Raw genomic sequence first — 14,895 nt, 5'->3', positions numbered from 1 at the left:
TGTCAATAGGATTAATACTAATGACATGTTCCAGGTAGGAGCCTTCTAAGGCTATCAACACAGATATTTGTCCTATATGTTCAAAGCCTTGTGAAACCATTGGGCATTTTTTTCTTACATTGTTGGGTGGCTAAGCAGCTTTGGGACAGTGATGTACGATGGGAAGTGGTTAATTGGATGGATCACTTAGACCCAATTTGCAGACCAATTTCAAATAATAGGGTGAAGGGATTGTTGGGTCGTAAACCTGATCATGTTTAGTTAGTAATTATATTTTTTAGTTTAAGTAGTGGTGGGCTTACGTGCATTTGGGGGTTTGTTTGTGTGAGATTCATCTTTAAGGGTTTTGTTTGTAAATTCATTTATTTTTAGAGGTTTTTTGTAATTTTCTTGTAGTTTTAGGCTTCCTTTGATAGGGTCTGAAAGCAATGTAAGAGATAGTTTTTTGGTGAATTTGGATTACGTCCTTCTTCTTATTTCTTCCTCTCTCCAGTCCCTATTTCTCTCATTATTTCCCTCTGCACATTACCCTTCACTGCTGTTCTACATCAGCCAGCCACTGGCACTGCATCACACAATAATTTGCTGTTTTTGATGAGGCAATGGTATTACTGCCACAGATTGTCAAAGTTTTATTGACGGTACAGTTTTGGGAGGAGTAAGAAAGGGATGATTTTATGGAAGTGTGCTGTGTTCGCTCTTTTTTGGACTTTGTGGCTCAGAAAGAATGCTAGGATCATTAATGACAAATCAATATGTTCCCATTTATTGTGATACAGAGCTGTTTTCCTTGCTTCCTTTTTGCACAATCTTTGGGGGTTTTTTTGGGGAGTTTTGTTGTCTGACATTTGGAGGGATTGGAGAGGGACTAAATACCAATTGCCTTTCTGGTTGTTTTTAGGAGGATTTTTAATTCTCTGACCTTTGTAATTCTTTTTCTTTTCTGTTAGTGATTTTTGTTATCAGTAAAGAGAACTTTATGATATTTGTTAATAATATTCGTTTTCTATATTTACACACACACACACACACACACACAATATATATATATATATATATATGTATATATATATATATATATATATATATGCTACCTCTTCACCAGGAAAATTGTATTATATTGGAAAACGCAATTTAATTATTTTATTTTTTGTACTGAAATTTCAAAGATTGCTTATTGAAAAAACCTACTTTTTCCAGTTACTAACAAACTACTAGGCTTCTTAACTATGGTTTGCTAACTTTACAGGTAATTGAAGATCTGCATGCTATTTGGGACTGGATTTTGTTGGAGAAACTGCATATCCCTCATTGTGAAAGAAACATGTATTCTTGTATTCTTGTTGTGCCAGAAACATATGATAATCGTGGTATTTTTTATTTATTTGATTATTCTTCTCATATATATTGAAAGCTCCTCCTGAAACATTCTCTCCACATTTTCATTCTCTCTCTCTCTCTCTCTCTCTCTCTCTCTCTCTCTCGTCTGAATAGTGCTGTGACAACTACTATATTGACACACAAGGACACAGAATGGAGCTCCTGTGTGCTTAGTGCTTTCATTTCATGTTGTTTTTAGTTGACTGTGATTTCAAATTTTAAGGACTAAGAGTATTTACCATTAGTTGTTAATTTTTTCAGAAATATGTTACAATACTTCTATTTTCTTGTAATGCACTTTTCTGTTTGGCTGACATTCATTTATATAGTGTTGATTTTTTTGCCCAGTGTTTTGTGATAAAATAAAAGTTGGAGAATGAGAATTCTAAGGTGGTAATGGTATGACAATATAGATAAGTGAAGGAATGAACACATTCATTGAAGCTACGCATAGCAGATTAACACCTATAGAAGATAAGATAAGGAAGGGTGATTAAGATGATTTGGGCTCATGCAATGTATGCTGCATAGTGCATGTGTTAGGGGAAGTGAATTAGTTAATGTTAGCGGTAATTGGAAGGGAAGGGGTAGATCCAGAATAACTTGGTGAGAGTAGGTAAGGATTTGTTAGCCCTCCATTTTGTCAATGGATATTGCCCTGGATCATTTAGAATGGCAGAATAGGATTCATGTAGACAACACCACCTCGTGCGACTCAAGGCTTTGTTGTTGTAGTAGTAGTAGTAATAGTGTCTATGCTTTCTGTTTGATTGGCATCCATTAAATAACATATTGAACTAATGTCTTACATTTTATGAATTCAAAATTATTTGGCATAGGTAAATAGTCTGCAACAAGGTTTGCAACTCCCTTAAAATTGAAGAGTATGGTTAACTGAGTTTAAAATAATTGTCGGCCCTTGAGAATGAGTTTCTCTAGGTTGAAGAACTGCAGCAAGTTCTGCAGGTTCTTGAATTTGATCCGTGCAGTTGAGTTTAAAATGATTTCCGTTTCAGTCTGCACAAATAGTTTTCATATTAGATGCTTAGGAATATGTGTGGAGCAAATCTTGGAATACAGAATAATAGATTTTTGACAGTGACGCTCTCCTCCATGATTAGTAGTGTTTGAATAAATCTACAGAATCCTGATGACAACTACAACAACAATGACATGTAGTATTTTGAGGAGTTTGAACTGCAAGGCCTGCTCCTCCCACTACTTAGTTCAGCACTACTTCAGTGAACCGGCAATTACAAAGTAGTGAATGTTGCAAACAAGCTATGATGACGACGACGACGACGATGACGATGATGAATATGAGTTTTGATAGGGGTCTGGTCAATGGCCAGAGCAACCTTTAAACTAAAAGTTCTTGAAATCCTATTGTTTTCAAAAGGATTGGATGCCCCTAGCATTTAGTGTTATCCCTTACAAGTGAAAAGAAATATATTGAGAATTTTTACTATTTTATTTTGATTTATTAACAATTGTCTAAACTGCATCTCTTTATGCTTACTAGATTGGAGGATGGTTGGTTCTTTATCATTTAGTGTTGTATTGGCAGTTCCTTCTGATGTTATGTTTCATGACGGCCGTAATACCTTAAGAGAATTGAATATGTTTTCTTGTCTAGGTTAGCAAAAAGTATGCTGGGATTGTAATGCACTCTTGAGTATAAAATTCAGCCAAAATTGAAAATTTCTTCACCTTTTTGCCTACTTGAAAAGGAAATGAACAGAAAGAAGGGGTGATGTAGGCCAGTCTAGGAGAAAGATGAGATATAGAGAAATAGACAGACTAGAGAGAGCAAATAGGGTGAAGAGGAGGAAGAAGAAAGAAGACAGTGGGGAGAGAGAGAGAGAGAGAGAGAGAGAGAGAGAGGGACTTATGGCACTTCATATAAGTGTTATTATTATCACATGGTGGCAAACTCGTGATCTCGATATATTTTGGACAGAAATTGATTGCCATTTCGATTTTGAGGGTAGTGGTAGCCAAAAGTTTTGAGATTTCGAGATTTCAATAAGTTTTGAAATTTCACCACACTTTTTTTTCCAGACACTTTTCCGTACTCTTTTCTTTTTCCTGTGTTTCTGCTTTTGTCCTGTTCTGTTTGCTGCAATTGGCCTTTTTTCGCTTGTGGTTTGAACTTTGCATTTGAGGGGGCTTCTGATGGATGACTTGTGATGGGAAACTTGGATGGATGGCTATAAATGATGGGATTGCGGTGCAGATGGTGGAGAACTGGGTTTGCTCTGATACCAAGTTGATGTAAGGCCGCCAAGAGAAAGAGAAGATACGGAGAAACGAGTAGAGATGAAAGCTTAAGGAAACTTCAATTACAATGACAACAAAAAAGAAACACCTTAAGTCCCACTATGTGAGGTTAAGGCAACTTCAATTAATCATCCAAATTAATTCCTTACATCCTATATTTATGCCTTAGATGCAATCAAGAATCTATAAAGATTAAATAATCAAAAATTGCAAAATGTTCCCAAAATTATGTGAATTTCCAAATTAACCATAAATTAAATTAAATTCTTACAATATTAGATTTCCCAAACAAATTCTAATATCTAATCTCGAAATTTTTGAGTATGGCCTAGGATTGTTCCCATATTGGGTGGCAATCTTTGAGTTTGCTCTGCTGTATTGCATTGGTTTCTTAAATCTTAAAATATTTTCTGGTCTATACATTTTGTTTCTCAAGAGGACTGGTTCACCTTTTAAATTCAACTGGAAAAAGGCATGGTAGGAACACTTTTGCATTTGTCTTGCATGTCTGATCTTTCAAATTGGGTGTGCATTTGAAGCCATATTGATGTAATGAACATAAACGCTGAATGTAATTCATCTCTGTGTTAAATGTGGTTGGGTGCTTTGGATGCTTTTGGGATTGATATGCATGAGCTTTTCTGGTTCTTTTATCTTTAGTGCGATTTCTTAATAAAATGATTTGTCTTTTTTAGTTAATGTAGGGAATACTATAACAATGTAGATTACCTTTGACTCAACTTTAATTTCTGGTAAACTACTGGAAGTTTACTATGTTTCTTTTTACAAGCAGAAATAAAGGAAATGTTGTCAATTGTATTGCGTGACTTGCGGTTTAGCTCAGCAGTGGTCCATCAGGTGAGATCCCCCACCCAAAGCTTTTAAAATATATTCAGTTGCGATATCATTTAACCAACTGATACTTCATTTATTTGTTACCAAGTTACAGCTGGTTGAAATTTGCAGAATCCTCCACCTCCTATGCTCTACCCAGACAAAACAAAGAGAAGAAAATGACAAAGGAAAAAAAAAAAAAAAAGAAACTTCCCTTAGGTGTCCCAAGCAGAAAAAATAAAGAAAAAGATTGCAGGATGATGTTGAATGCTGTTGCAGTATGATTTGCTAGTCATGTGAATTTAATTTGTTGCATAGAATTATAACTATAATTAACTAAATCTTCTTGCAAGCAATAGTATTTTGACTTCACTACCTGAACATTTCATGGTACGATGATAAGAAGATTATCAATGCAAGTTTTTGCGCTTAATGCAATTGTACTCTCTCTCTCTCTCTCTCTCTGTGATTTGGTGCCCATTGTTATAAATGCAACATTATGAAAGAAGGAACTTTAAAACTACTTTTTTCTCCCAAAAAAAAGTTATGTTGGAACCATGGTTTTCTCAACTTGAAATTTGGTTGGGATTTTTTCCTTTTTAATTGAGGACATTATGTTTACATCATCTTTTTTGCATAATCATGGATGTTAACATCCAATGTACAATGTAACAAGTGTCATGATGGACATGCATACACATGCTCTTGCTCTAAAAATGTTTATAGATATTGAAGCTATGTGAGAACTCGCTATCTATATAAAACTTCTTTTAAAGCAAAATCAGATGAGATGTTTATATATACTGAAGATGTGTGAAAACATGATATGATCTATTTGAAACATTGTTTAAACCAAAATCATATAAAGACGAGAACCATCAGGAAAAGTCATGTATTAAATAGTTATTGAATCCACAATCTCACAAATGTGGGATTTCAGTGATTGATTTTTATTTATTTATTTTTGGTTCTCATTATTTTTGGATCTCAAGTCCATTGAACCTTTCCTCTTCCCTATTCTTGATCCATGTTTACTCCATCTACCATCCTATGGTGTTCTTTTCCTAAGTATTTCTGTAAATGATAATCTTAATCCCAAATGTTTAATCCAGGAAGGCCTTGCAGCAGTATTTGGAAATGGACTGTCTACTGCATGTGTGGTGAATATTGGTGCTCAGGTGACGTCTGTCATTTGCATAGAGGTAAAATGGTGTTTTTCATATTACCTATTTCATACTCATTTCATATCTCCATTGCTACAATCATATTTGTTATTTCTGGTGCTATGATGCTACCAAGCTGCAATAATCTCCACAGCTTCTACATCCACCTATTCATTCATTGTTATCACAATCTGCCCCACCAGCAACTTCATTGACCATTAACATTCTATTATCACTACACAGCCACTGTTGCTACAAATTGCAGCCCAAAGATGTGTTCTTTCACTTTTTAAATGCGGAAGGTTTGGAAGGATTTTGCTGTCACTATCTTCTGTGGCTGCATCTAGTACACTGTGGAAGGTTGGAAAGGTTTTTGCTTTATGAAAAAAACTAAGGTGTTTGAAACAGAAGTTGAAAATATGGAATATGGAGACTTCCAGTGCTGTTAGATTTAGAAAAGAAAGGTATTCTTGAGGAATTGGGGATGATTGATAGACTGGCTAAGGAGGGACCCATTTCTGATGACATCACAGGAAGACTTATCTAGCTGTCCAATGAGTTTGAACAAGTTGTTTTAATGGACGAGATGAGAGCTAGACGCAGAAATCTAGGATGGATTGTTTCAGGAGCAGGGATTGTAACTCCAGATATGGGGTGGCAATGGAAGTAGAAGAAGGAATTTTATTGAATAACTTGAGGATGATAGAGGGGAGGTTGTTAGGGATCCTTACAATATTGTGGGGTTTATTATTGATTTTTACAGGAACCTCTTTGCTGAGGAGGATGGGAGTGAATTATGGTTGAGGGGCTGGTTTCGATCCTATATCAGCTGATAAAGCAGTCTGGTTAGAGAGACCTTTTCATGAAGAGGAGATTAAGAGCTTGATTCTTGCAATGGATAGAGAGAAGGCTCCTTGGCAGGATGGTTTTACTATGGCTTTCTTTGAGGATTGTTAGGAGACCTTGAAGAAATACTTTATCAGAGTTTTTCTTGAATTTTTTGACAATGAAGTCGTAGGAAGGAGTAGAATTCCACTTTTATAATGGTGCCCAAAAAAATTGCGCAGTTAAAGGGCATTAGACTAATTAGCTTGCTAATAAATTTTTATGAGATTTTAACCAAGGTGTTATCTAAAGGATTGGCTATAGTTCTGGAGGACACAATTTCTCTTAGCCAGAGTGCTTTTATTGGTGATAGACAGATCCTAGATGCTGCACTGATAGCAAATGAGGTGGTTTAAGATGCTGTTCAAAGGAAAAAGGGGGTCTAGTGCTGAAATTGGTTTTTGAGAAGCCCTATGATGGGGTGCACTAGAGTTTTTTGGACAAGGTTATGGCTAGAAAAGGTTTTGGTTAGAGGTGGAGGAAATGGATTCGAGGGTGCTTATTTTTTGTGTGTGTTTTTTTTCCTTAGTAAATGATGAGGCTAAGTCTTGGTTCTTGCATCCAGGGGTCTAAGATAGGGGGATCCTCTCCCCTCTTTTTCTCTTTACTATTGTGATTGATGTATAGAGTAGGATGATTGAGAAAGGAGTTGATAAAGGGTTGGAGAGGGGATCAAGTTAGGGTCTCAGAATTGTGTCATATCACATCTTCAATTGGCAGATGATACAATTTTCCTCCTCCTAGAAAAGATGTGTTTTTTCTCTAATTTGTTGACTATTTTACAGGTGTTGGAGACAGCATCCAAGTTCATTATTAATTTCTCTAGGAGTGGTTTGGTGGGCCTTAGCATTAATGTGGACCCTTTTGTTAGGCTAGTGGGTTGTGCTGTTTTGACTTGGCCTATGACTTATTTAGGTGTTCCCTTAGGTGCTATTTCTAATCATACTGCTGATTCTTTCTGGGATCCTGCTTTTGAGAGAGTGGCTAGGAAACTGCATGGCTGGAAAGGGGTATTCTTCACATCAGGGGGTTGTTTTACGCTCATCCATGTGTGTCTATCCTCCATTCCTTTGTGTTATCTTTCTCTTCGAGAATTCATGTGAGATTGATGTGAAGGCTTGAGAAATTAACATGGGATTTCTTGTAGTCGAGTTTCTAATCTTCATGATACCCCTATTTCTGCTTTTCTTCTTTTGTAAGGGAATGATCTTTCTTGGAACTTCCATTTTGGGAGAAATCTTAATGACAGAGAGATTAATGAGTTGGCTCTCTTGACTGGTTTGTTTGATTTTTTTTATGTCCATTTGGGGCGTGATAAAAGGATTTGGAGTTCAGGTCCTTCTGAGTTTCTCTTGTAGATCTTTTTTCTCCTTCTTGATTCGTGATCCAGTGTGGATTCTTTTGCTTTGTATCTTTTGATCTGGAAAGCTAAAGAACCCTAAAAGATAGAAGCTTTTTTTTGGACTGCGATATTTGAAAGGATTAATACCAATAATTTGCTTTAGAAGAGAAGGCCTATTAAGGCCCTGTCATCTGATGTTTGTGTCCTTGTTTTGAGGAGTGGAGAGACTTGTTCACATCTGTTTCTTGGCTGGCTTTTTACTTGGCTTGTTTGGAACAAATAATTTTGTATATTTGGTGAAAACTGGGTTGCCCTCCACTCTGAATCCTTTTTACTTTTAGGGGTTTTGGCAATGAAAACGATAGTAAAGCCTTGTGGCGATGTACTGTTATGACTATTATTTAATGCATCTGGTTGGAGAGGAATGCTAGAATTTTCAAAAGTGTGGCTACTGCTAATAACTTTATTTATAGTAGAGTGGTTTATCTTGCATTGCTGTGGGTGTGAGTTAATGGTTTTTCTCGTCTTTTTCCTTGGAAAACATGCAGCTAGATTGGTTTGCTCTGCTTCATTGAGTTGGCTCCCATTTTATGCTGTATTTTTGTTGTAACGTTTTGCTATTGATGTCAAGGGAGGATTTCTTGCTCTCCCTGTTCTTGCTTTATTGTTTTCTTTTCTATTTCCTTTTCTACTTCTTTTCCCTCAAATAAATTTAAGGAAAAAAGAAGAAGAAAAAGCCAAGGGCCAATTGACTGCTGTTTTGTGTCTTGGGTTTGTTTTAGAAGAGCACATAAAATATAGAATAATGCTTTAACGTTTAAACCACTCAATTGCATGTTTCTATTGTTGTTCAGGACGGAGTGGCTCTACCCAACACACAAATGACGTTGCCATTTGGTGGAGAGGTGTGTTTTCTTGTTTCATGTCTATGCAATTTAAAAATTAGCAATATAGGCGTTAAAGTTTATTTAGTGATGCATAAGCTTAATTCTTGTTCTTGTTGCTTTTTTACCATTTTAGCTAAAATCTTAATGGGTTATGTGGTGGGCCAGCAATGTGTATCAAGCTAGTCAACCCTCCCCTTCACTTATGATCCCATCTTGTGCATGAAGAGGTGAGTGGATGAACTGAACTGGCAAATAAGCACGAGCAGAACAAAATGCACTATAATTGACATGATGGGAATTAACACAAAGAACAAAACTTGAATGCTGAACATCCTGGAACCAAAGCTCTGATATCATGTTAGATTTTCATTACACCTAAAAGCTTAAGTTGTTAGTGGTGGGTGAACAAAGTATGTGAAGTGATTTAACGAGCACAATAATAATAAAGAAAAGGTTAAAATTTTCTTGGTCTTAGGTTGAAGAATAGGAAAAGAGGATGAGTCTGTAGGAAAGTTTGTAAAGTTACTGGCTAACATCTTCACCCTTCTTTTAAATAAGACTGCTAGGAGCTGTTGCTCCATGCAATCTCCTTGTACACTTCCTATGGTAGGGCCACTTGAAATTTTTTATTTTCAAAAATTAAAATCAATTAGATCTCTCATGTTTTGGTTCCCAATCCCCATTCAACTTCCTTTGCTATTTTTTACTTTTGCTTATTTTAAATAAAAAATCGTGTCAATTGATTACTTCATATTATGTTTCAAGAAAATGGTCAAATGGCTCTGTCATGGTTCATGAAGAGTGTATGGAGAGACTGCATGGAGTGACTGCACCTAGCAGTCCTCTTTTATGTTAACATGAAGCTGAATGCACAAAAATACAGTTACTGTAGAACCTTGTAACAAAATGGAATATCTAAGTTATAACAATGATGATGAGGGTAGTGCTGACTATGACAACAACAATGATGATGGTGATGATGACAGAATACAGTTTATTTTAATTTGTTTAGAAGGTATATCTGTGCTTGTCACCGAGTCATTTAATTGAGTGTGCAGGTTGCTTAGTAGAAGATCCAGCCAAAATTCTCTGGAGTTATGTGCAATGAAAATTTTGCCTCAATTAATTTGCATTCCTCACAGTATACTCTTCTGACTGCATGTCCCACTTTTGTGAGTTGCATCACTTGTGGAGAGTCTTGTCCAGTTTCCATGAGCAGGGTTGTTTTTAATTGATCTTGGTTTTTAACTCCTTTATAATTTTTTGTCTGATTTAGTCACTATTCTTCTTAAACTTCTGAACTACCAAATGCCTGTTTTCTTCAGCCAAGCCTTATCTTAGGTGTTTCATCTGTACCTAAATCTTTTATCATCTTTTTACATCATTTCATAGAATTGCTTTCCAAAACCATAAGCCACTTTAAGCTTTCCCTTTCTCAGTTAACTCACGTTCTACTTGGCTATCTCCTTGCCCACACATTGTCTTTTTATTAAACTATCATACTTATTGGAAGTGTGAGATCATTGAATTCATTGAATTTTCTGAAAAGCTTCACATTTTTTTTTTTTGTGGAACTTGTTAGCTATTAGTCCCATTGAGAGTTTTCCAACCCATGTGATATTCTTATCTTCATAGGTCTTGGTTGGACATCTAAATGTAAAAAAGGGCATTTTTGTTTTTGTTTTTGTTTTTTTTTTTTGTCAATTTGTGTGTACAACAGAATCAAAACTACAGGGAACAAGAGATGTTCTCTACAAAATTTATGAAAAGAAATAAAAATTGTACAAAATATCCCATAAATTTATGGTAGAAACCCAAAAGGATTTGATAGTTTGCAGGGAATTTCCTTCTGCTTCACGACTCCACGAAGTTTTTGTCCTTCAGGCCAACCATAAAGCAGTCAAGAGGGATCATCTCCCACAGATCACCATCCTTTATTCCTCAGAACGAACTTCTCCTGGCTGGTCATTCTTTCTCAATGTCTTTAACAACAGCCCAATGGATTCCAGCATTACATAAATTAGCCACCGATGAGATTTCACCAACTTACTGTGAAGTGATGGGGAAATGCATAGCCCTACCTTGTCCAAGACAATAATTTATCTGTAATGTCCTCTACACTTCCCCACTTATACATTGAAAATTTCCAAAAAACATTGACAACCTGCAAAAATGAAAAAAGAAAATATAAAAGAGAAGCAGCTGGAAATATATGAATTAAATTATCATGGAAGTTGTGGAAAATTTGTAGGGGCCTATAAATGAAGAACTCTTGATGTCCTTTAAATATCTATTTGATACTCAAGATTGGGATGTGTCAAAAGCATACCCGACCTCATCCAAGATATTAAATTTGTTGGTCATTTCCTTTTCACTTTTTCCCCCTTGACATTGAAATTATTCCAAAGAAACAAAATTCTGATTTTTTTTAGATAATAAAAGAAAATTTATTCAGAAAGGAAAATAAGAAGTACAATTAAGAGAGGAAAATAAGTCCTCCAAAAAGAAGGTAAAAAAGGAGAAACGAGAACAAAGCAAAAAATAAGAGAAATTCTAACAAGAACTATCTAACCTTGTCGAACCCTTCCCATCATAATTAATAGAGCACTTCACTTATGACTGGTTCCACTGCCCAAATGGACTTCTTTGCCTATTAGATGAGATAGCCACAAGCTCATCTTGTCCATCAGTTGTTTTGCTTCACATTCCTTCCCATTATTCTCCCCCACATGAGAAATTGGGGTGGACAAAATACAATCCTTGATCTGCTCGTTCACCCGCTTCTCCTTGCCCATTCCATCATAGATCTCCACCACAAGAAAAATCACTGACTCTTTTGGAACATCCCCTTCCTTAGAAGTGTGGAAGATTGGGAACTCAACTAGCTTACAGACTTCTAAAGTTTTCTCTACAACTTCCAGCTCCATATTAGTACTAATCTTACAGTTTGGACCTTAAATGAGAAGGGGACAAACTGCTTAAATTTGGACTCAGATTTGGAAGACAGCTGCCCCCACAAAAGCCGCCTTTCTTGCCTGGGAGGCAACACATGGTAAGATCTTGACTTTTGAAAATTTGCAAAGAAGGGGTCTGTTAGTTGCCAACAGATGTCCCCTCTGCATGGCTGATGTAGAATCAGTTGAGCACATCCTCCTGCATTGCACTTGGACCAGGAATTTTTGGAATATGATGTTGGCTCGGATTGGACAACAGTGGGTTATCGCTAACTTTGTGGGAGGGGAACTCTGGGCCTGGAAGGGGATTTGGCCAACAAAAGAGAAGAGAAAGGATACGTCCCTCATTCCACTTGCAATTTTCTGGTGCATTTTGAAAGAGAAAACCAAACCAAATCACCAAGCCAATTATTTTTCAGAAAAATGTTGGTTCGGTTCGGCAGTGGTTTCTTATATTTAAAAACTGACTTGTTCAGTTTGGTTCTCGGTATAATCAAACTGAGTAAACCCCTAAAAACTGGGCTGGTGTTGTAGGAAATTGTGATTGGACCTATGGAAAATGGAGAAATTTTGGAGTTAGGGTTGGGATGGAATGCAAGCGATTTTTCAGTTTTTGTTCCAAGGGGAATTAAGGGAGAATCTTGAAGAGCTTTGATGAAAGAACTCCTCACAATAGTTATGTTGATTAATACTGGTAATGGAGTCAAAGACATACAGTTATAGCAACCTGCCCAATCATGGGGTGTGGCAGCATCAGCAAGACGGTTAAGTGTTTGCTCAAGGTGTGGCAGTGCAATGCATTTGGAGCAATGTTTTAAAATGCAAAGGCGTAAGACAAGGTGTACTAACCCTTGAGAGGCGAAGCGTAAGCTTGAAGGCATTGGGGCTCGATCCTTTTGAGAAATTTATTTTTTAGACAAAAATATGTAAATAAATTACGACTTTTAAACCGATTTTTAAAATTTTTTATTATCAATCAAAACTTCCTTCACTGAGTACTCACTTTGCCAAAAAAAAAAAATGTTTGCAACTAAAAAGCTTTAAACAAGCCCACTTAATAAGCAAGCATGTTTGGTGGCCCATTTCAAAAGATTTTATATTGCTCACAATTGAGTAAGCCCAGTAGGAATGTTGGAGAGTGATGTAGCAATGGAATCTTCTAATTTGGTGGGAGGCTCATGTTCTCTTATGTTTCTGATGTGGGATAGAATCATAGAACTCTCCCAGGTGTGCACTGAGTGAGTTACCATAGTTGGATGATTCTCCCAATAACATGTCCCACATTGAAAGACTGAAAAAGAATTGGGCCTAACTTCTCTTATATAAACCCCGCTTACCCTTTCCAGTTTTCCAAGGCCATTGGTTGTAAGAAGATTATTTTACTCATATGTCCATCAAAATCATTTAATATAATCAGCTGTAAAATTGAATAACTACTAATCCATAAAATATTATCTGAATACCAATGAAAAGGTTAGGCAGTTATGATAAATTTAATTTGAACTTGATAAATAAATAGTTTAGTTCCTTGATAAACTGAAACTGAAACCATAAACTGATTGTGGGAAAAAAGTAGAAACTATTACCAAAACTTGAAACTGAACAACCGAACCAAAGTTTTCAATTTGATCCAGTTTTGGTGCAGTTTTCAGTTTTTCGGTAAATTTTGTACACCCTAGTTTTGATGCTTTAGAACACATGCCCATCCTTCCAGAGAATGGCAATAGCCCATCAAAAACTACTTCACTACCACCTAAGAAATCCCTACCCACCCATTGTGAACTGGGTTCTGCTCATGAATTAAAAGAAAAACCCCAATCCCCACTGTTTCTGGTATCAGATTGAAGAGTTTCCTTTGATTGCCTGCTCTTGCTTCCTGTCATTGCTCACAACAGCCATGGCAGTGAAAATCATTGACCAAGTGCATTAGTAGAAAAGGAAGATAGCGGGTTTAGGGAGCCATTCTTAACTCCTTCCTTTTTCTTCATGTGCGAGGAGATTGGGGAAAGCAGTAACCATCTGTTCTGCACTTCAGCCTGGGACGTCTGGAACTTGATTGGTAGTGTTTCCTGGAAGCTTGGGGGCTGGAGTCTGATACTAGCATGTGCAAATGACGCCAGGTTCACATGCATCCTGGTGCATCTGGAGGGAGTGACACAAGAGAGCTTCAAAGACGATGAGATGGATATACATAAATTAAAGGATGCAGAGTTTTTTGATCACTGATTCCTTTTTGTATATAATTTTTTCTGTTTTATACCACCTTTGTGCCTTTTAATCATGAATTTACAGTTATAAAAAAATATTTTATTTTTGTGATACATATAGTTGTATCATGAACTATGCAGTCCTTGTGAATTCTTAATTGATAAAATATGCTGCTTGAAGAAAAATTGTTGCAACAGAGAATGATAGCAGTTGAACTTTTGTTTGCCATTGAGTTCTTTGTGGAATAATTTTCTTTCTAATGGAACATATGAAATGTTTTTCTTTCAGGATATATCAAGATGTCTCCTCTGGACTCAGAGGCACCATCAAACGTGGCCGCCAATTCGTATGGACCCTATGTCAAAGCCCATAGATCTATTGATGCTTAACAGGCTGAAAGAGTCCTATTGTCAGATAAAAGTGAGTTCAATTAGTTTTTATGCTCAGGCTGTTAAACTTGGAATTTATAATTTTCATGCACTCCTTTGATAAACAAGAATCCTTGTTTCACAGAAAGGATTTCTGAGTTTCTTTTAGGAATCCTCTGGTTATTTTTTTTGTATGATTGTTTTCTGTTTTTATTTATTTATTTTTTGTTTTTTGTTTTTTGTTTTTTTTTTAATTATAGTGGAATAACTAAACATAGTTTTTCATTTCTTCATTGCTGTTCTTCTTACCTTCTTTTCTTTAATTCAAAAAGATACATTCTCCAGTTAATAACTGCTTTATTTTATCTGATTCCATGTGTTCATGTCTTATTTCATTCCAGAATAAATTTTTTGGTTATGATCTTTTTTATTTTACCACTGTTTTTTTTAGTCTTTTATCACTGCTTTTTTGTTCATAATCTTAAAACGATTCTACCCATTGATTGTAAATTTTAGATGTTGTGGCTATCTGATAATGAGTCTATGGGAATTAGTATTGCTCCTTGATTCAAGATATTGCCTGTCCTCTAAAAT

At 36.0% G+C, this 14,895-nt stretch overlaps 1 protein-coding gene across 2 annotated transcripts in view; it reads left to right on the top strand.

Annotated features, from left to right (window-relative positions):
• Nucleotides 1-14,895, top strand: part of LOC131152171 (actin-related protein 9) — an 88,511-nt gene that overhangs the window by 38,814 nt on the left and 34,802 nt on the right. For both annotated transcript variants that reach the window (XR_009135879.1, XM_058103876.1), the window contains exons 8-12: nucleotides 1,250-1,370; nucleotides 4,454-4,518; nucleotides 5,607-5,696; nucleotides 8,739-8,789; nucleotides 14,222-14,353. Coding sequence is in view for 1 of the 2 variants with exons in the window: in XM_058103876.1 (XP_057959859.1) it covers nucleotides 1,250-1,370; nucleotides 4,454-4,518; nucleotides 5,607-5,696; nucleotides 8,739-8,789; nucleotides 14,222-14,353 (459 nt within the window). In the remaining variant the exon portion in view is untranslated. The remainder of the gene's footprint in view (nucleotides 1-1,249; nucleotides 1,371-4,453; nucleotides 4,519-5,606; nucleotides 5,697-8,738; nucleotides 8,790-14,221; nucleotides 14,354-14,895) is intronic.

The sequence above is a fragment of the Malania oleifera genome, chromosome 3, assembly GCF_029873635.1.
Source record: "Malania oleifera isolate guangnan ecotype guangnan chromosome 3, ASM2987363v1, whole genome shotgun sequence".
Lineage (NCBI taxonomy): Eukaryota > Viridiplantae > Streptophyta > Magnoliopsida > Santalales > Ximeniaceae > Malania > Malania oleifera.
The sequence above is the reverse complement of the archived record's forward strand: the minus strand, read 5'-3'. Positions and strand labels throughout refer to the sequence as shown.